We start from the raw sequence: 21,526 nt of genomic DNA on the forward strand, positions 1-21,526 counted from the left end.
GTATGATAACTTGAGGCCCCCAATCGAAAGCAAAAAATATCTACCCGTAAATGAATATAATCTACGTTCAGTTATTAAGGGCATCAATATGAGGACGTACAAACAAACTACACAAACTTGGCATAGATAACGCTCTTGTGACATTGTTTATATTCGGGATACGGTTTGGATTTGGGTTAAAAATGTAAAATAGTTCGTGCTTGATAGTTGGTATAAAGATTTTTTCAAATCTTTTAAATAACTTCTCTATGACAGCAATATTTTAGATCTCACGCCTTGTATCTAAAAATGTGGTAAATGTAACTAAAAAGACAAAAACCGTTAACTCATAAGCATTTCACGCAAAAATATCCTAGATTTTTAAGCCATTTAACTACTTGCAACAACATCTAAATACGCTCTTGTCGTAAGAAATCTCAGACTCCAGACAGGGCGCAAACTGAATCCGATCTTTCTTGTCTCCTTAATGGATCGTAGCTCATGTTCGGGCACCAGCAAATACTCTCAACAAAGTTAATCCTCTGTACAAACAGAATTCCAGGGACGCACGTGCCACTGCCCAAACTCTGAATACCACAACCTTCAGCGCTGTCAGAGGTTGAAACCTAATTGAACACTACCCCATCATCACGTACACAAAGCAGGTAATGCTGCACGCCTCGAGATGGGAGTCTCGGCTGCCCTATCCCTGAATGCATTACACCTGCTTCAAGGCAATAGAGAGGATAGTCGTGATCAGCGTGACCTGTTCCGACTTAAGTCATCTTACGAGCAGTACTCAGAGTACAATTATGATTCAAAACAAAGATACAACTACGAAGAACGGATCATATGAAATCATCAGCTTATGAAAGCCGAAGTCACAGAGCCATAGTTTCTTTAGTAAATACTGGTTTTGTGAGCCCGCACGGGTTGGTACCACCACCGTGCTTATTTCTGCCATGAAGCAGTTGAGTGTTCTGGACAGTTGATGTAGAACTGAGACTCAGACCTAATGTTGCAAGATGGATGATAGCATTTACGTTGTTGATGTCAATGTACTTCGGTAAGCACACAACACCAGGCATTCAGGCAGGCAACATTGAGGCAAGCATTCAAGCAGGCAACATTCAGGGCAGTGGTGGTAGGACTCCTTGTGAGTCCGCGCAGTTAGGTACCACCACCGTGCCTATTTCTGCAGTGAAGCAGTAATGCGTTTCGATTTGAAGGGTAAGGCAGCTGTTGTAACTATACTGAGATCTTAGAACTTATATCTCTAGGTGGATGGCGCATTTACGTTGTAGATGTCTATGGGCTCCAGTAACCACTTAACATCAGGTAGGTTGTGAACTAGTCCAACCATCTAAGCAATAAAAAAAAAAAAAAAAACTCCCATCAAAACAATAAAAACTGTAGCATTGAGATACTACAAGATCTTTTGGTCATATACGAACGTATATTGCTCACGATTAGCAGTTTTCAACATTTCATTTTCACATTCATTATTTAATGAAACATAAGATAACTAAGATTGAACAGGCTCCATTTACTTGCGAACCAAATTCTAATAACTTTATACTATTAGTTCCTACTCAGAGTATAATTACCATTTAATGGGCATTATTAACGAAAACCCTCGAGTTCCAAATAAACAATTAACAAATGAATATAACAGTACGGCGTCTTAAAATATTATATCCATATTATTATTCTAGTTTCGTATTTAAGATTCCTGCTCCAGTTTTGGTCAGAGAGTCGAGTCATGTGGACGTGCGCTGGTTTGCTCGCGTTGGCCACGTGCGCCGTCGCGATTACCCGGGACCAGTTCTACCCTTATGGGCCGGAGTTGGACCAGAGGTTGCCCAGGGGATCGGAGGTCCCATCGCCGGAAGTCACTCTGAACGTCCCTATCGTATTCTACGATGAAACCTACGAGACAGTTTTTGTAAGTTTTTTTTTTCATCATGCATTTTTTTTAACAATTCGTTATTAATGGGCTTCGTATTGGTTACGTTTACTATATCATGTATTATATCGTATAATTCTTAACTAGGTCCGTTGACCCCGTCAATAATTATCGCTTTGTTCATTACCATTAACTGATTACAATGTGAAGATCTTTACGAACAACACGTTTTGCTAATTATTTGACAAATAACGTCCGGACGTTTGAATTAAGATTGTTTTTTTGTTGAACAGTTTTATTGACCCCGCCTATTTTCTGCCGTGAAGCAGTAATGTGTTTGGGTTTGAAGGGTGGGGCAGTTGTAACTATACTGAGACCTTAGAACTTATATCTCAAGATGGGTGGAGTATTTACGTTGTAGATTTCTATGGGCTCCAGTAACCACTTAACACCAAGTGGACTGTGAGCTCGTCCACCCAACTAAGCAATAAAAAAAGAGATGGTTTTTATTACTTAAACGATGTACCTCCTCTTTTATTACTATTTATCTTTCCTTTATTTCTGTCGCATCGCACCAACACATACGGACTTACAACACGCCTTTATACTAGTAAAAACACTAGGTACCTATAGCTAAATATTCAGAAAAAAAATTGTGTTTGTGTTAGAAATTAGATGAAGATCTTACAACTAGCGAAGTATCGCACCATCGAGAAAGTAATGGTATCTATTACCTGACCCTGAAAATAAAATAAAAGACCACGTTAACAACTAAAACTGTCTTCGACAAATTAAAATAAAAACATCACAATGTATCAAACAGTTAATTAAAGTATCAACTTTAAAATAGAAAGATTACATCAAAATCGGTTCGCGTAAAAAAAGTTCTAATGTAGCGCACAAAAAAAAAGTCGAAATACTATCTCCTAATTTTTTTAAACTCGGTTAATGTAATGGTAATGTTTAAATATAAGAGATGTTAATTAACTTAAAACGATATCACTCTAGATAGAAAAAAAGATTATAATCTATATATTAATACGTGAAGCAAAAACTTTGTATCCCTTTTTACGAAAATTGCGCGGAAAATTTCATACTCCTCCGTATGAAATTTTCCACACATATAGAGAAGAAGTGCACGATGCTAATTTTTTTTTTAATAATGCATAAAAGATACATTAAACCAATAAAGAAAACATTACACACACTACATATCATGTATTTGACGCACACACGCATGCATACTATTTATTGTCAAAGTTTTGTTCTTGACGTCTGTTGTCAAATTGAGAATAGAATATGGTTTGTCTTTGTTAATATTTTATATAGTGTTGTCTTGGCGAAATTTGTGATTATAGAAGTATAAAATTCAATCATAATAGTGTACAAACTTACAATTCCAATTAATTATAGTCGAATTTCGACTACTGCGGGACCTCTAGTAATATTTAAAATCACCTATCCAAATCTTGTAGTCTTGTTACACATTTAACAGTAATTAAAACACATAATGCTTATGTTTCGTTAATCGATGTGTTTTATCAGCGCACTAGGTAAGCTCGTCCACTCTTTGCTTTGGCTTTATCTGTATTCGATGTGTCCCGCGATTTCATTCGCATTTAATTTGCAATTGCAACCTAATTATTTTGATGAAACAAACGTTGATTTAGTTCCTCCTCAAACATGAGCTATCGAGCAGTGAAAGTCCCTTCAAAATCGGTTCAGGCGTTTCGAAGATCAGCCGGAACAAACAAATAAAGACAACATTTAAAAAAAAAAAATTTTTTGTAAAAAGCTGCTATTTCCAAACGAATACGTGTTTTATTTTGATCCCAAATAATGGCGCACGTACAGAATCTTCACAATTGGCGTGCAAACTTCGCAATTTATATTTCTTTAAATCAGATAATCACATACTATTTTATTATCACGTAAGATACACTGGCAAAAACAAATTTGATTATTTGAATTGTAATTTGTATGTTGTAATTTAAATAGCATGTAATTTAAATACAAGCTTAAAATTTCCTTATCTTTTTCGGGAAATTAAAAAAATATAAATGACAGTGTGGAAAAAATGTCAGTAACAAACAATATCTGCGAAATGTTATCAGTTAGGGCATGCATGTTGCATATTAGTACGAACTGATACGCGGGTGCATATCGACCACGAGGTTCATTGACCGCTCTGTATTTGTTATTTAAATCCTATTTTAATGAGAGCTCATTCGAATTGTATATTCATGATTGAGTATATTGTTTTTCTCGGGAATTCGCGAGTCCGTAACAAATTCCAAAAAGATCAAGGGAAATTTTTTTTGTAATTAAACTAACTTCTAATTTAAACATAAAGGATCAATGTGGGTGCAAAATATGTTATTTTTTAATACTGTACGATTCCATGGACACACTCACTTACTGGTTAACTTAGCTCTTACGGGTATTATAAGTCCGCACGGGTAAGCACCGCAATCATGACTATTTTTGCAGCAAAGCTGCTGTTATACTCTACATTTGAGACATCGACCTCATGTCTCAAGATGAGGGACTGCTTTCACGACCCACCCGGTTATTAATGGGCCCCAGTAACATCAAAACACTTTTGGCACTCAATTGCAAATAATTATCCGGTGTTAAACATGGTTGACAATAACTACGATTTGAACGATAAATTTAGAATGCTATCATGTTTTAGACGTGTGTCAGAGACCTTTAGAAAAAATACCTAATCGCTCTAAAGGTTTATCAAACGCGGGGTCAAACTTTTATATAACGCAACCGAGACAAGAAGCGCTAACAAAATAAGCAATTTATGAACAAATTCGTTATCTCGTGCTGTGACCTTCATATCTATGAAGATAATAATAGACAAATTTAAATTAAAACATTGTATTTTTTGCAAATTTAGAATTCTGATAGCGTTAACTTCGGTTGACTAATTATTGAATTTATAATTAAATACCATAATACGATAACGTAGGTAAAATATTGTAAAGCAAAACAATTCCTCATTTACCACCACTGGATGATACAATACAAATACTGGGCGGGGTATGTCAGAGTCGAACTGACTAAAACCTCCTGTCGCTCAACAACCAACGTCCAAACCTCGCATGAGACAGAACTCATGACAAGGCAAAGGGGGGAAAGTGAAGCGTTTAGTGCGGAGCACATCTCTTCCATCACCCTCCCCCTCGGGACGTCGGACTGGCGGTCGTCGGCGTCACGACCACCAGCCCTCTCGGTCGGCAGACTGTCCGAAGCCCGCCTAGATGGCGCCGGTTAGAGTGGGTTACCCTACGGAATACCCCGCTGGGCCAGAACCAGCGTGAGTCGAGGATAGCCGGCCTTCCATCACCCGGATGCTCTTGCGTAAAACGCGTGCAGAGCAGCTTGCACGTCGTCTTCTTAGGCCCCCCTCGCCGGTCCCCAGACCGACATGTGACGGGGACCCGAAACACTTAGAGGGCCAGGGCTTGGGCGAGATCCGCCTCCCTGGCCCCCGCTCGACGGCGGCGGGATTGTGCGTCTCTCACGCGCCCCGCCGCCCCCTTCTGCGAGATGGTGCACTCGCAGAAGTCGAGCATCGCCTTCCACGACTCGTCGTCGCCGAGCATCGATGCCACAACACTCGGCAGCGACAAGTCGGTTCCTATTTTTGCGACGAGGACACGGCGCCACCCCTCCCATGCGGGGCAGGCGACGAGCGTATGCTCTGCCGTGTCCAAGTCGCAACCACAATGGTGGCACTCTGCCGTCGGCTCGGCTGTGATCCGGTGCAGGAACTCACCGAAACAACCATGCCCAGTGAGCACCTGCGTGAGCCGGAAAGTGAGGCGTCCTCTGTCACGATTCACCCAATCCACAAGGACCGGGCGAATCGCCTCGACGGTCCTACGACCAGCCGAAGGATCAGCCAGCCGTCTGGACCACGACTCCAGCACACTAACGTATGCTAGGCGGTTTGTGGATAAAAAAAATTATGATTAATAACATATTATATTATTATGATATTGACTATACGGGCTGTGTTGGCATCGTAGAGACGATACAAATAGTCCCCATCTTATCGAAACTTGCAACGCCGATGCCCATAAATATTGTTTTGATCGCTTAAATTACTCATAGACACAGCCCACTGAGTTTCTCGCCGGATCTTCTCAGTGGGTCGCGTTTCCAATCCGGTGGGAGATTCTGCGAAGTACTGCTCTTGCTAAGGCCAGTGTTAGCAACTCTCCGGTTTGAGTCCCGTGAGCTCACCTACTAGCAACGGGTTCGATGAGAACGATGACCGGTGCATGGGATACCTAAAAGCACCGTTAGTGGATCGGGAGGAAAGAGGCTCACCTACTATCTCGGTGAATAACCGCTCGATGTTAGGTACTAGTTACTAGAGTAGGTAGGAAAAATGCATCCGATGGGCCCAATGAATCTAAGTCACAATGTTTCATACCTCATTATGGCAGTTTGATTGAAATAATCTTAACTTACAGGTGAACAACCACGGCGTGTTAACGTTCCGCGCCGATCTCCCTCAATTTATCAACACGGAATTCCCACTGCCATACCCAGCAATAGCGGCGTTCTACTCCAACGTCGACACGACCGACGAAGGAGCAATCTACTACAGGGAGACCAACGAATCTCACATCCTATCAAAGGCTGAAGAAAGCGTGCAGAACAACTTTCACGATTACTATGACTTCCGACCAACGAGTGTCTTCATAACAACTTGGCTGGACGTCACTTACACAAGCACTTTACACGACAGAAAGAACAGTTACCAAGTCGCTGTGATCAGTAATGGAACGGAAAGTTTTGTTGAGCTACTATATCCGGAGAGAGAGATCCAGTGGATTCAGAAAGAGACGGATGTACTGTCGCTGCCGGACGCTAAAGCCCAAGCTGGTTTCGTGGCGGAGGACGGCCGCGTCTTCACCCTGCGTGGCTCGGGTAGTCATCAGATCAGAAACATTATATCGTAAGTAAATTTTAATGATACGTGCAAATGCGTGCTCTTATAGTGAAGGGTGTGTAAGAGCAGGCATCGATAAAATTCATGTTACCTAAATCTAAAAAAATCTTTAGGAACTACTATATTTACCATGTATTTGTTCAACATAAGCTGTCTGTTTGACCAAAGTAGTGAATACAAGACGGATTTTGATAAAACTAAAATATTCGGTTTTTCGAGAATCGCTCTAGTCGGTACCAACTGTTTGTTTTATCCACGAAGCAGCTAACTTATTTATTACTTATAACTTAACATGTAGGTACCATATAATTACCTTGGACAGTATAGTTTTTAGTTTAATGAATTTACTTTACTGTTATTGTTTTGGCAACTCGATGCCGGTTACGTGGACCCGACAATGTAGGTTAATTGAGTGTACAATCACTGCTGACGCTTGAGCATTACAATTTTTTCTCGTACTTTCCAGATGGACAAACACACACGAGCCTGGGAAATACGTTTTCCGTGTTGGCACTATACCTCGCGACTCAAACATCGCTGTTCCTGATGAATACAATGAGACCGAAATTGAAATTGCGGAAGAGTCCAAAACGTGCGCCCAGAGCGGTCCCAGCGTATGCCACATGCAAGCGAGATGCGTAGACTACCAGGCCGGCATCTGCTGTCAATGCAGCGAAGGATTCTACGGGAACGGAAAATCTTGCATTAAAAACGACGTACCTCTGAGAGTACACGGAAAACTGAATGGAGTTCTGAATGACGTGCACCTAAATGATATTGATATCCAGTCTTACGTCGTAGTCGCTGACGGGAGAGCTTACACGGCACTGTCTCTCACCCCACCAGTCCTCGGAAGCAGTTTGCAGTTGTTAAACATCATGGGCAGCGTAGTTGGCTGGCTGTTTGCGAAGCCATCTTCCACGGCCAAAAACGGATACCAATTAACGGGCTCGCTTTTCAACCACAGCGTTGACATTTGGTTCCCGAAAACCGGCGACAGGGTTACCGTAAACCAAGAATACCTAGGTCACGATGTTTTCGACCAAATAACTTTAGACGCCGATGTACGCGGCTCTGTGCCGGTTATTTTATCCGGAATCAAACTAGACATTGGAGACTTTGAAGAACAATATACCATTGTCGAACCGGGAGTTATTCGTTCCGATTCTAGTCGAACGTTCACAAACAAGATCACAGGGGAAACGTACGAACAGAGAGTGTCCCAGACCATTACCTATAAGGCGTGTCGATACGCGCCTCCCTCAGCCGATGACACAATTCCGTCGACTCTTAAAGTCACCAAAAACTATTTAGGTTATGAAACGAAGAACAATATAGTAAGATACGGAACGAGCAACAAGATTGTCCCGCTAGGCCAAGAAGATCCCTGTATCGAAGGTCGTAACACTTGCGGTTCGTACAGCACGTGTGTCGTCCAAGGTGAGTCTTTTAACTGCGTTTGTAATAAAGGATTCAACAAGATTTATGTTGACGATGTGATGACCTGTGTCGACATTGATGAATGCGCAGCCGGAACACATAACTGCGATCCAAACGCTGACTGCAACAACGGGGAAGGAGACTTTCAATGTCGATGCAAAACTGGATTCATTGGCAACGGAATCGAATGTTCACCGTTGTCTATATCTCGATGCCAAAGTCTGAGTTGCGATGTAAACGCGGACTGTTTAGAGAACAATGGAGAAGAACCGATATGCGTGTGCAGACCCGGTTACACTGGTAACGGGCAACAGTGCTATGAAGTCGATGAGCGCGGATGCTACGAAGGCTCCGGCTGCACTGAAAGACCTCCAGAAACAACCACGGCGCCTAACTACGAATCAGAATATAACGAAACATTCGTGTTGCCTAACTGCGACTATTACGGCTGCACGTGCCCCCAAGGCTACTACAGTTTCAAAGATGAGAGAAACAACGATCTGTGTCGTGTTGATACAGGCGACGTGCCGACCCCTATCACCGATAACAATGACACTTCAAGTAAGTTTTTTTTATAGGATAAGTTTTTTTTAACAAAGATATTATTATGTGTTAGGTTAGGAATATATATTTGTTCATTATTTCAAGTCTACTTATGCTACGTATGTATAAAAATAATGATATTATCTTATTCTAGTCAGGTGCGATAGCGACAGTGACTGCCCACCAAACGCTGCTTGTATAGCGGACCCACATCAATACTCAACGGATGCTGAGAGCGATCAGTTCCTCGGACACTGCGTTTGCCCTGAAGGCTACGTGGGCGATGGATACGAATGCATCGAGCAAACCGGAACCAGCTGCAATTGTGCAGCCAACGCTCATTGTACGGAAACGCCAACTGCGGAACTTCTATGCGTCTGCAATACCGGCTACCACGGAGACGGCTACGTCTGCCGTCCGAATTTCAGTTGTACAAACAACTCGGACTGTGAATACAACGCTGAATGCCGTCCTGATACTGCCACAAACGAATACACTTGTCAGTGCATCGAAGGATTTAAAAAGGACCAAAATGAAGCTTGCATCCCTGACGGTCAATTGTGTAATGGCGCGCTGTGTGCTGAGCACGCCTCGTGCTTGTACGATGCCACCATTGAAATCAGTTACTGCCATTGCGACGAGGGCTTTAACGGCGAAGGCATATCCCAATGCGTCCAGACCCCACTCTCGTGTGACCTAGTCAACGACTGCAGTCCGTACGCGAGCTGCGTGCCAGCTGACAACACTTACCAGTGCGTGTGCCAAGAGGGCTATCTGGGCGACGGCTACAACTGCAGTCAGGAAATCAACTGCAGAACTGATCCTTACATGTGCAGTCCTCACGCTTCGTGCATAAAGAACATTGAAGGTTACGAATGTGAATGCAATAATGCATACGAGGGTAACGGCACTTTCTGCGTTGCGAAACCTCAGCCGCCGGGTAACTTTTTAGTGACAAGTGATGGAACTTCAATCTACCGCGTCCCGTTCAAGTATTCACCGAGGGAGTTTGCAACTCCGATTAACAGCGGCATTTCCCAAGTGGCAGTTTCCGTGAGCGTCGATTGTTTCTCTGGAAAAATCTACTGGGGCGATGTTGTCAGCAATAACATCAAACGAGCTGGATACGACGGATCAGAATTTGAACAATTCCTGAACACTGGTAAATTTCATTACATTAATACATTTGAACGACAAAATGAAGTAATGAAATGCATATTTAACAGATACTTATAATTGTTTTCAGGCATCATATCTCCGGAAGGTTTGGCAATAGACTGGTCGGCTAGAAACATATTTTGGACAGATTCTAAGAAGCTCACTATTGAAGTTGCCAATTTAGACACAAAAGTTAGAAAAGTCTTGTTCTCGGTACAGAACATTTCTAATCCGAGGGGCATCGCCGTACATCCTCAAAGAGGGTAAGTATCTAAAATTTTAAAATCTAGAAACTTTTTTTTATTGCCTAGATGGGTGGACGAGCTCACAGCCCACCTGGTGTTAAGTGGTTACTGAAGCCCATAGACATCTACGACGTAAATGCGCCACCCACCTTGAGATATAAGTTCGCATTACTGCTTCACGGCAGAAATAGGCAAGGTGGCGGTACCCACCCGCGCGGACTCACAAGAGGTCCTACCACCAGTAAAAATTTGAATTTAAATTTATTTCTATGCAGACCCTACCTTACGGAAATTCATTATATGCTGAAAGTAACATATTCTAATACGTTGGTAATTCGTAAATACAGGGAGATCGCCGGGGGTCAACTGACTTTTAATGGTTTTATTGCGTGCATTATTAAATACATAATTTTCAGGTAGCCTTAGGCTTTTAAAAAACATTTTTTTTATTGGCCTAGTAGGCAGACGAGCATACGGCCTACCGGAACGTGTGTGGTTACCGTCGCCCATGGACTTCAGCAATGCCAAGGGCAGAGCCAAGCCGCTACTTACCTTAAAAACATTTAGAATACCAATTGTAAACTATTTTTTAAAGGAAAATCTTCTGGACTGACTGGAATCGAAGCAATCCTAAGATCGAGTGGGCGAACATGGACGGCACGGAAAGATCAGTCCTCCTCGGTAGCCCAGATGTGAAGCTTCCAAACTCTGTGGCCATCGACTGGTCGAGAGATCGAGTTTGCTTCGCGGACGCGGGCCTCCAGGTCATTAAGTGCATTGACCTAAACAGTCGGCAAATCGAGACTATTGCGGAGAACTGCAGGTACCCCTTCGGCCTCGCCATCAACGGAGACAAATTGTACTGGAGCGATTGGAGAACGTGAGTCGAAAGCTGTATTTTTCTATTTAAATTTTTTTTGCACATAAAAAGATATAAATTTACGGTTGATAGAGCGGGATTGCATTTTTTTTTAAAGTACTAATAAAATTACGTCTTGAATTACGTCTTGAATTACGAATATTGTTACAAATATCTATTAATACAAAGGATTCAATTGAAGAAATGAGTGGATCATACAATTTGTAAATTTTGAGAAAAAGGGCAACAAATTTTTTGTTATTTGTACCTACTTTTTCTTCGTACATAACTCCTTAATCACATGCAATTTCTAGAAATAGCCTTTAAACTTTTAATATCTAATATGGTTTATAGGCACATAACACCTTCATTCAATGTAAAAATCTTAAAAATTGTACTTAACCCCTTCATCCACTCATGTCTTCAATTATCAGTCTTACTTTGCAGTAACGTATAATTTAGTTACCTAAGCACCGTTAAGGTTAACCTAAAGCCATTTGAATTAATTTTCAGATTGAAAATCGAAATCATAGACACAATAACCCAGGCGAGAGGGCAAATAGACATTCCAAGATCGACGATACGGTTATACGGTGTTGCCAACGCGCCGAGCGAGTGTCCCGGGGGTGCCAACGTTTGCTCGCAGAGAAACGGTAACTGCGACGCCGGACAGCTGTGCCTACCCAACGGAAGTGGGGGAAGGAGTTGTCTGAACGGTGACGCCAACTATTTACCTTAGCTGATAAAGAATAATTGTCAGCTTAAATTTTAGATATACTATGCGATTCAAAAGACTAAGTCGTTTCCATTTTTAATTCATGTAAACATAAAAATAACCAAACAAGCGAGTTTCGGATAGCCCTCAGCAATGTAATCCACGTTGATTGACCATTATCCAAAATTAACTACTGCTTTTCGATTTCTAAGCTACAAATCAAATTCGAAACACTGTTTATAGAATACATTTACGTTCGATTTTTTTATCGGTATAGTATTAATGTTCAAGTTTAGCTGTAACAAATGGACAGACTTAAATATAATTTGAAAATTACGTTTTTTTACCACGTCACTACGAAAACATTTAACCTTTTTTAAAGGTTTAATATTTGAGACGCATAGTAATTAAAAAGTTGTCATAAAAACTTTACAACTTTTAAGAATTGTAGTTTCTAATGTTAATTAAGTGCTTTATAAAGTAAATTGACTTTATCAGCGAGACAATAATTATTTTTTAGGTACTTAATGAAATATGGCGCTAAAAATTAACCTGTTTTAGATTATTTTTAATATATTTTATAAAAAAAATACGACCCATAATTAAATGTGTTGCAAACATGCAAATTTATTAACAAAAATATACATTGCACAATTAAAATTAAAACTAATCATTGTTAATACGAATAAACATTATTATTGAAGACATGTAATCGAATTATTAACCAAATTTTTTATCTTATCAGTAAAATAGTGTAAATTTTTAATAAGTCAACACCGACTATGATAATGCAAACTTGAAATAAAATTTTATTTATCTAGTTTTACTTTATACCAAAAAGCTTAAACCAAAGTTATTTTAAAATATATAGTACGCCATAATATTTGTAATTTATTAAACAATAAACGATTACAATAATTTATTTTCACAATTTCTTTCCACATTGCAACACCATGCTACTTCGGAATTTCATACTCCTTAAAACTGCAGTATAATATTATGCTGAATAATTTATTTATTTATGGATAAAACAGAAATATTATTTTCTTATCCTTAACTCATCAAAAATGTAACGAAATTTTTTCATTCTTGTATTAAGGTAAGTGTTCACTGCCTAAGATTTGCGATTTGCTGTTATATAGCCATACTCTGTCTATATCTGTTCACCCGTCATTCTGAGCAACGGATGGGACAGGCGTCATAGTACATTTAGGACTTCTACCTAATCTGTTAATTTATGCAGCCCTGTGTCTGTTCTTAGTAGATCCACCAATAAACCTAAAATTTGGAACCTATTTGATTCTCTTGTGATTGTTAAAAAAAGTTATTATTTATATGAAAACCCAATCCAAAATTCAATAAATAATGAATTTAAGTAAATATATATATAAAGGAGGAATACATCACATTCGTGATACATGGTCAGCGATAACTGAAAACAAATTTACTATAACACATAATGGAATCATATAGTTTATTATAGAAAATTTAATTACAAACTAATAAAAACAAAGTCACCTCATTTTATTATTAGGAAGCGATTAATAATAACAGATACAAGTTGGAGTATTTTTTAATTAAATAATATTACTTTACTATGTAGATTTTAAGCTTAAGACCAAAGATCCTCAGTGCGTCCGAACTTAAACACGAGAGATCCAGCGAAAATGAAGGCATTTTGCATGAACAAACCCACTCCAGGCCAGGCGTGTTTGGAGGAACCTAAAAATTAACACAATGATAATAACCAAATACCTGCCATTCAAATCACTATAATTTCAAAATAAAAATATTGTTATCTTAGAATTGTACTACTTCATCACTTCCTCTACGTAAAGGTGACTAAATATTCAATAAGCGATGGGCAGCATATGCATTTGGCAATAGTCATGTTTTTACTGGTGGTAGGACCTTTTGTGAGTTCGCGCGTGTAGGTACCACCGCCCTGCCTATTTCTGCCGTAAAGCAGTAATGCGTTTTGGTCTGAAGGGTAGGGCAGCCGTTGTAACTATACTGAGATCTTAGAACTTATATCTCAAGGTGAATGGCGCATTTACGTTGTAGATGTCTATGGGCTCCAGTAACCACTTAACGCCAGGTGGGCTGTGAGCTCGTCCACACATCTAAGCAATAAAAAAAATAAAAAAATTTAGGTCTGTGAGCTCCAATAACTACTTAATACTAGTCAGGCCATCAATCTGTCTGTCTAGAGCAGCAAACAAAAAAATCAGATTACACATACAAAAATGTAATAATGTAATATACTGAGACCTTAGAACTTATATCTAAAGGTAGGTGGCGCATTTATGTGTAGATGTCTATGGGCTCCGGTAACCACTTAACACCAGGTGGGCTGTGAGCTCGTCCACCCATCTAAGCAATAATAAAAAATAAAAAAATTGCTATCTCAGACACTTGCATTGTGATGTTTAGATGTTCGAGTAACCATATAAGGTGAACTGTAAAATTGTGCATAAGGTTGCATCGATATATTTGTAGAAAACTTACTAGCATTAACATAGTTCGCAAAGAGTATCCAGCAGGCAGCAATGAGGGACGCAAAACCAACAACGAATCCAAGGAAGAGCCAAAGTCTGGCACCACGCGGTCCCATGCAACCACCTGTGTATGTTTCTCCACGAACCTGAAATAGTTATGGTGGCTTTCTCAGAAACTGTTTCATTCATATTTACATCCATATATAGATTTTGGCCTTAGATTTTTTTATTGTTGAGATATTAATGATGGCCTGCTGCAATGATGCAGCAAGAAACTCAGCTGGCTGATTCAAGGGTTAGGTTGCACGTCAAACTCTTTGCCGAGTTTGACGAGTACGGAACTAAAGGTGTCTAATGTAAGGATTATTGGATCTGATGGATCCATAAGGACGTAGATAATAATATGTAATTTACAGATGTCCCACTGACAGATCACAGCAATATTTTTAGATCAAATACTAAAATAATATCAAAAAGATATTGTGTGTCTCTGTCTGTTGTGTACACTGAAAGTTACAAGGGCCATTATTAGTGTATAGAGTGGTGTGATGACCTAAGATGATTGTCACCTTATCAGGTTTCGTGGAATTCATTTAGAGAAGAAGTAGCTGGCCTTCCATGAATGTTTTATAGATCTTTTTCAGGCCTATTTTTTTTTTTGAATCTAATGATAAAACCTAAAGTAATCTTAAGTCAATAACCTAAATAATAATAGTAATAATAGCAGAGGACAAGTAGCAAAGGCTCCAAACTAACATTCCCTGTCTTTGGGACCCATAGACATAACCATATACATGCTTTTATATCACATAATATTTTTTTACAATGAGACAAGAACGAACAATATTGTATATTATGAAACAAATGTTTGCTCGATGAATTAATCAAACCTGCAACCTTCAACACTGCATTCAGGGACACTAATCACTAAATAATAATAATAGGATGACATAATAATAATAGGACAACACTTAATATTAAGATTTAGGTATTTAATTCACCAATACAAGCAATTATCTTATACGCTGATTAAACATTGGTTTACCTGTGCATTTGACACCGAATTGACCATTATCATTGACAGGGTGGCCATCACTCCACATACATGAGCTGCATTAGGCAGATCCCCTGGGTATACAGAAGCCGCATCAATTATAAACCACCATCCTGCGAAAAACTGAAACAAAAATAGTTAATAACATTATGCTCCATCTAAGAACAACATTGTTTAGCAAGATGAAGTCTGCAATGTTTCAAAATATCCCTAAATAAATACTGTTGATGGATATCTGACATTAGCATTTTACCTATTCATGTTACTTATGCTTATCCCACTTTCCAAGTTCAATGGTAGAATCTCTGTTTTAGTGGAATTCAAATCTTATGTTTAAAAGTTGTTTGTTTATAGGGGCCAGTAACTTCCGGACACCAATTGGATGGTGATGTCGCCAAGGCCGACCCAAAAATGCTTTGATTAAAACGCTTTAACTAACTGTTTTTGAAGTTATACTTCTTTAGGTGCGTTATTAAAAATTGATGAGATGAAATTGTACGATGCGCACGCATCGTGACACTAAATTAACAGAATGAAGTTGCCCACTAAATCACTCATTACAATATGACCGACGTAACTTGGTGAGTCTGAATATAGCCGCAGGTAAACTTTCCGAACCGTACCGAGAATTACCGAATTTATACAATGTCAAGAAAAAGGATGTACAATATGCGTGTTTGAGGATGTTCTTTAATTGATTTTTTTTGAAATTGATTAAAATTTAAATTAAAAAAAAGAAATAAATTTAATAAAAATAAAGTATAACTTCTTACGCGCGTAGTTATTTCTTCAACAATCTGATATTTAAAAAAAAGTAAGTCTAGTAAAAAAACAATAATGGCAATTTAGATATGATTCTGTCCCATAGGAGATTTCTCCTAAAAAATTGATTAATTGTTTATTTATTGTACTCATTTACTATGTATAAAGTCCAGGCAGACACCAGAGGTCAATAAAAGAAAACATTTTTTTGTTCTACAAATCAGAATCTAACGTATTTAGAATTATTGTTATCTATTTTATATGACATTAGAAATTCAGAAAACAGTCATGTTATCAGCGAAGCCTTATGAGAGATACAAGTCAATTACGTGAAAAAAGCAAAGTATTTACAGAAATCACATGGCATTGTTATAAATCAGGTATTCCATATGTTTAAAAAACAAAACTACCTACGTGCATTTACCAAATATTTTGTTGTTGAAATATATATATATATTTTTTATTTTTATTTCTTAGATGGGTGGACGAGCTCACAGCCCACCTGGTGTTAAGTGGTTACTGGAGCCCATAGACATCTACAACGTAAATGCGCCACACACCTTGAGATACAAGTTCTACGGTCTCGAGTATAGTTACAACGGCCGCCCCACCCTTCAAACCGAAACGCATTACTGCTTCACGGCAAAAATAGGCAGGGTGGTGGTACCCACCCGCGCGGGCTCACAAGAGGTCCTACCACCAGTAATTGCAATATATTGCAAGAGTGACAGAAATGTATACAATGACAAAATAATCATGAATCATCTAACTTACCAGCAGTCCCGCTAATATTGATGCCAAAATGTTTCGTTTCTCACCGCTTTCGAACCAAACACAGCTCGGCATGCTTATGTTTTCGAAACAACTCATGCTGATTAATATTATATTTAAACGAAGGTACTAAAAGTCTTTATTAGATCTATTTTGAAATGCTCTAGATGTAATTTTAATCCTTTCTGTAGCTTTGTAAATAGTTTTATGAAATTAACAAATAAAAGTGCTTGACAGCGTTAATGTCATGTAAAGTTGAAGCTCTATTTTTCCAACTGGAAAGGTAACGGTATATTAAGATTCATACCATACAGCCTAATGTTCTTTTTTTTATGAAAAATGATAATATGAAGTGAAATGAAATTGAGTTGATTAATTTGAAAGATTAATCAATTGGCATGAAATCAAATGAAATGAAATGCAATAAGATGATATGAGATGAAATATAATCTCTATAAAATTGTGGTTTTGGTAGACTTTTTGGTGGTTCTCGAGAAGCTACGCCCAGTGGCTTTGTTTCATTTTCTCACATTTGGACACTTTCATAGATACTAAACAGTCAATAAACCACCGCTATTATATACTTAAACCTGAAGAAACACTAAATAGACAAAATAAAATAATTCACACAACTTCGCTCCTCGCGCTACCGACAAAAAGTCTGTTCTTAACGAATACACCCAAGCTATTTGAAATTACCTATTGTAATGAGACATTCATGACAATTTTCCCATAAGAAAAGTTTACTACCTAATGTCAAAGGAAATATGTAATATAATAATAATAATAATAATTTCTTTATTTATAGAGAATGCAGGTACAAGTATGGCCTCAGTATAAAATATATTCAACCCCAGTACACTCTGCCTGTTGGCATACAAAATTGAAAGAGAAACTTACAGCTAATTTAAACTAGGTATTAAGATAAATTTAAGAATGACATTTAATTAAAAAAAGTGATGACGTGCTACCAAAACTTAGCTCTCGTTATCCACAGACTAACTGCATTACAAATAGTAACTAATATGACTTTAAAAAAACTGAAAACTTATGATGACTTAAGTGGAACCTCGCATGAGATCAAAGAACGTCAATCGCAATGTCCAGTCCTTTCATTCCCTTCTGATGTCATTTTACAACCTATATTTAGATATCACACGCGCAGCTTCGCCCACGTCGTCAAGATAAGTATAAATTAATTTGTCAAAATGTGTCACGTAATTTTTTTAAAGATAGTAATACTGTTTCCCGTGAGAACGAAATGTTTTTTCGGTATAAGAGGTAGCCCATGTCTTGATTCCGACCTCAAAGTATCACTTTTCAATCATTAATCCATTGTTTCGTTTCGGCGTGAAGGAAGGATATACAAACAGACAAATGCATCATCACATTTATAATATTAAAGACGAATAAATAATTATCGCCGAGTTGACAAAATTTGCTCATAATCACCAAGAACTCACCGAGCAGTACCTACTCATTGTCACGGAGACATTTAGTTCTTTTTTTAGGAAAAAGAAATCATTTTATGTACATACATACAATTGTACATACATACAACTTTTTTACATACAATTTTACTTACCTATGACATTTTCCCTTTTGTTTTGACGTAGTCATTTTTTTATGTAGACACAAAAAAAACCTGTATCAAAAAAAAATATTAATAACACTAGAGCTCATCAGTATTTTCAAAACAAAAAAAAAATATTCACAAATAGAACGAAGAGTATTATCCTTCTAAACTATCGAACTAGGCTTACGTATGAACTATCGTTCCAAGGTTTTGTCGTTCTCGATTTTAAAGCACTGTTTAATCATTCTTAATTTTTAGACAAATATTTACAAAAAATTGTTTTACTCATATTTAATTTTATCACATTGCACGCACCCAATACATTACAGTTACTAGGAATTAGGTTCAGGAGAGATACGCGCGGCTTCCATATTTAATTAAACTGAAATAAATAAAATATTGTTGAATTATTATTATTATTATTTTTTATTTATTGCTTAGCTGTGTGGACGAGCTCACAGCCCACCTGATGTTAAGTGGTTACTGGAGCCCATAGACATCTACAACGTAAATGCGCCACACACCTTGAGATATAGTTCTAAGGTCTCAGTATAGTCACAACGGCTGCCCCACCCTTCAAACCGAAACGCATTACTGCTTCACGGCAGAAATAGGCAGGAAATAAGTTAAATATTGTTGTAATCTTTAAGGTTCATTATTATTTCGAGAATAAGTTTCAAGTCGTCGTGGCCTTAAGGATAAGACGTCCGGTGCATTCGTACCCACCGATGCAACGGTGTTCGAATCCCGCAGACGGGTATCAATTTTTCTAATGAAATACGTAGGTACCTACCCAATGTTCACGATTGACTTCCACGACGAAGGAATAGCATCGTGTGATAAAAATCAAACCCGCAAAATTATAATTTGCGTAATTACTGGTTGTAGGACCTCTTGTGAATAAGCATGGGTAGGTACCACCACCCTGCCTATTTCTACCGTGAAGCAGTAATGCGTTTCGGTGTGAAGGGAGGGGCAGCCGTTGTAACTATACTGAGACCTTACAACATATATCTCAAGGTGGGTGGCGCATTTACGTTGTAGATGTCTATGGGCTCCGGTAATCACATAACACCAGGTGAGCTCATCCAACCATCTAAGCAATAAATAATTAAATATGAAAAAAAAGACCATTCTATATTCTGGAAACACTCAACTATCTCTTAAGTAAGGGAGAGCGCAGCTTAAATAATTTAAAACACTTTTTACCCTTGCAAGCCCTACCAACACATTATGACAGTCCGTAACCTTAGAAAAAATCCAATTATAATAACACTATAAATTTATCAATGATTACATATTGAATCAATACAAAATTCTTCAACTTTACTATTGATCAACGCGATAACGCAAATAGTTATCATAAGAATAAGAAACCTATGCTTATTTCTGTATTTCTTTCCCAATTAAATTACAAAATTCTACGAGCTATCGAGTTATTGTGAAAATATAATGTTTAATCAGGGTTTCCTTACATAACATCACACAATCAAGATAGAAGATAAAAATCATTACTATAAATGATTTGCATAGACCCTTTTTCATTCAGTTTGTGAATACTACCTATATACAGTCTTACTAATATTTATTTGAAATTGATATCAGTGTGCATTAACATTGTGAGCGATGACTTTTAAATTAAAGTTGTTAATACTTATCGTAACTCTATTGCGGGTAAGAATTTAACTTTATTATTTAGCTGTGTACCGATGCAAAACTATATCATTTTCCAGTTGTTCAATTTTTTTTCTTGTCACACATATCTTTCTGTTTCAGATAAATTTAGCACAGTCTATTGGCAATGGTTTAAGCACCGGAGATGTGGCCATCAGCAATGGTGATACAACTGGTTTTTTGTTAAATTCAAATCAAATTGGTGGAAACGTACCTACGATTAATAACATGGACAACGTGGGACTCAGCAGTGGACTTCTATCATTTCAGAACAACGCTCCGGAACCATTAACCGATCCAAATAATATTAGTGATTTGAATAGATCTTCTAGAGGAACGCTTTTCGGTGGAATCAGTAACCAATTTCCATTTCAGTCCAGTTTCATGAACAGTCCAGCAAATCAAATTCCTAACAGTCTATCAGGCTTCAAAGGATTCCCTAACAGCTTTGGTACTAGTACGGCGGTATCAGGATTCTCGAATTGCTTAAGTAGCGGCCTGACCAATAGGGCAGCTATTGAGGGAAACTCCAGATCAGTGAGAGGTGCGGGCATCGATAATTTGATTAATCAAGCAGGATTAATCGGAAATCCATTTGCAGGAACTGCTGGAACTTTTGGAAATACCGTAGCGAATCCAGCTTTTTTAACGAACCCATTACCGTCTACTCCCACTGGTAATTCGAATATTATACTTAACAATCCCGGGTTCTCGGCGACTTCATTAGACTTGTCGAATCAGAATGCTTTTAATGGAATAGCGAATAGTGTAACAGCCGCGTCTTTAAACAACATGATTAACCCGGCAAACAGCTTAACGGTTGGTCCACTAACAAATTCCAACTCAGTAAGCAATGCTTTTACTGGAACAAACTTACCTAATTATAGCAACCTTGACTTAGCTAATCACAAGAAAACGCTAGCTACTTTGACTGGCCTAAATCCGTCTAACCTGGGTACCGTTTCGAAATTAGCTGTAACTAGTAGCACAGCTCTATCGCCGACTGGACTGTCGATATTAGCTGAAAATTTAATGATGGACGGCAGTGTTTCGGTAACTGGAAAGATGCCGTTCGTTGGAACCGTGAATGTTGAGGGTACCATACCTGACAACGGCATTGGCACTGTCTTGTACGAGTGTGGCACCGGTAATGTTGGCATAATTAGCGATGACCGCGGTCTGATCGGGCAAAATAACTTTGGCGCCGGCAGACCATTCAACAATGGTGTCGGTGGCAATCTACTCGGCTTCAATAACAGAGGATTTGCGAGAAATAATTAATTTATGTTTTAGTTTAAGTATTTATTTGAATAAATTGTCTGTTTTGCTCAGTACCTCTTTTGTCTGTCAACGAACTGGCGAAAATAATGA

General features: G+C 38.4%; 3 protein-coding genes across 3 annotated transcripts; 2 read left to right on the forward strand and 1 right to left on the reverse strand.

Moving 5' to 3' along the window:
• Nucleotides 1-1,706: 1,706 nt before the first annotated feature.
• Nucleotides 1,707-12,742, forward strand: Ldlr (low density lipoprotein receptor). The gene is made up of 7 exons (XM_028182186.2): nucleotides 1,707-1,924; nucleotides 6,379-6,866; nucleotides 7,327-8,861; nucleotides 8,998-10,005; nucleotides 10,090-10,264; nucleotides 10,842-11,126; nucleotides 11,619-12,742. The coding sequence occupies exons 1-7, from the start codon at nucleotides 1,742-1,744 to the stop codon at nucleotides 11,842-11,844; spliced, it is 3,900 nt and encodes a 1,299-aa protein (XP_028037987.2). The 5' UTR covers nucleotides 1,707-1,741; the 3' UTR covers nucleotides 11,845-12,742.
• Nucleotides 12,420-17,151, reverse strand: LOC114248765 (transmembrane protein 50A). The gene is made up of 4 exons (XM_028182185.2): nucleotides 16,909-17,151; nucleotides 15,364-15,495; nucleotides 14,329-14,464; nucleotides 12,420-13,542 (listed from the first exon to the last, which is right to left on the reverse strand). The coding sequence occupies exons 1-4, from the start codon at nucleotides 17,002-17,004 to the stop codon at nucleotides 13,433-13,435; spliced, it is 474 nt and encodes a 157-aa protein (XP_028037986.1). The 5' UTR covers nucleotides 17,005-17,151; the 3' UTR covers nucleotides 12,420-13,432.
• Nucleotides 17,152-19,106: 1,955 nt separating this feature from the next.
• LOC114248770 (uncharacterized) lies at nucleotides 19,107-21,486 on the forward strand. Its single transcript, XM_089732119.1, has 2 exons — nucleotides 19,107-20,155; nucleotides 20,258-21,486. Exons 1-2 carry the CDS (start codon nucleotides 20,108-20,110, stop codon nucleotides 21,434-21,436), a joined length of 1,227 nt encoding a protein of 408 aa, XP_089588245.1. The 5' UTR covers nucleotides 19,107-20,107; the 3' UTR covers nucleotides 21,437-21,486.
• Nucleotides 21,487-21,526: the final 40 nt, after the last annotated feature.

The sequence above is a fragment of the Bombyx mandarina genome, chromosome 12 (genome assembly GCF_030267445.1).
Source record: "Bombyx mandarina strain Sakado chromosome 12, ASM3026744v2".
NCBI classification, from domain to species: Eukaryota; Metazoa; Arthropoda; class Insecta; order Lepidoptera; family Bombycidae; genus Bombyx; species Bombyx mandarina.

Bases quoted from the DNA above. Each gene is read 5' to 3' on its own strand.
- Ldlr (XM_028182186.2), top strand. From the start codon at position 1,742: ATGTGGACGTGCGCTGGTTTGCTCGCGTTGGCCACGTGCGCCGTCGCG. The intron at 10,006-10,089 runs GTAAATTTCATT...AATTGTTTTCAG, and splicing joins TGAACAATTCCTGAACACTG to GCATCATATCTCCGGAAGGT. The intron at 10,265-10,841 runs GTAAGTATCTAA...TATTTTTTAAAG, and splicing joins GCCGTACATCCTCAAAGAGG to GAAAATCTTCTGGACTGACT.
- LOC114248765 (XM_028182185.2), bottom strand. From the start codon at position 17,004: ATGAGTTGTTTCGAAAACATAAGCATGCCGAGCTGTGTTTGGTTCGAA. The intron at 14,465-15,363 runs GTAAACCAATGT...TAACTATTTCAG, and splicing joins ATTCGGTGTCAAATGCACAG to GTTCGTGGAGAAACATACAC. The intron at 13,543-14,328 runs GTAAGTTTTCTA...GTTAATTTTTAG, and splicing joins TGCGAACTATGTTAATGCTA to GTTCCTCCAAACACGCCTGG.
- LOC114248770 (XM_089732119.1), top strand. From the start codon at position 20,108: ATGACTTTTAAATTAAAGTTGTTAATACTTATCGTAACTCTATTGCGG. The intron at 20,156-20,257 runs GTAAGAATTTAA...TTTCTGTTTCAG, and splicing joins TTATCGTAACTCTATTGCGG to ATAAATTTAGCACAGTCTAT.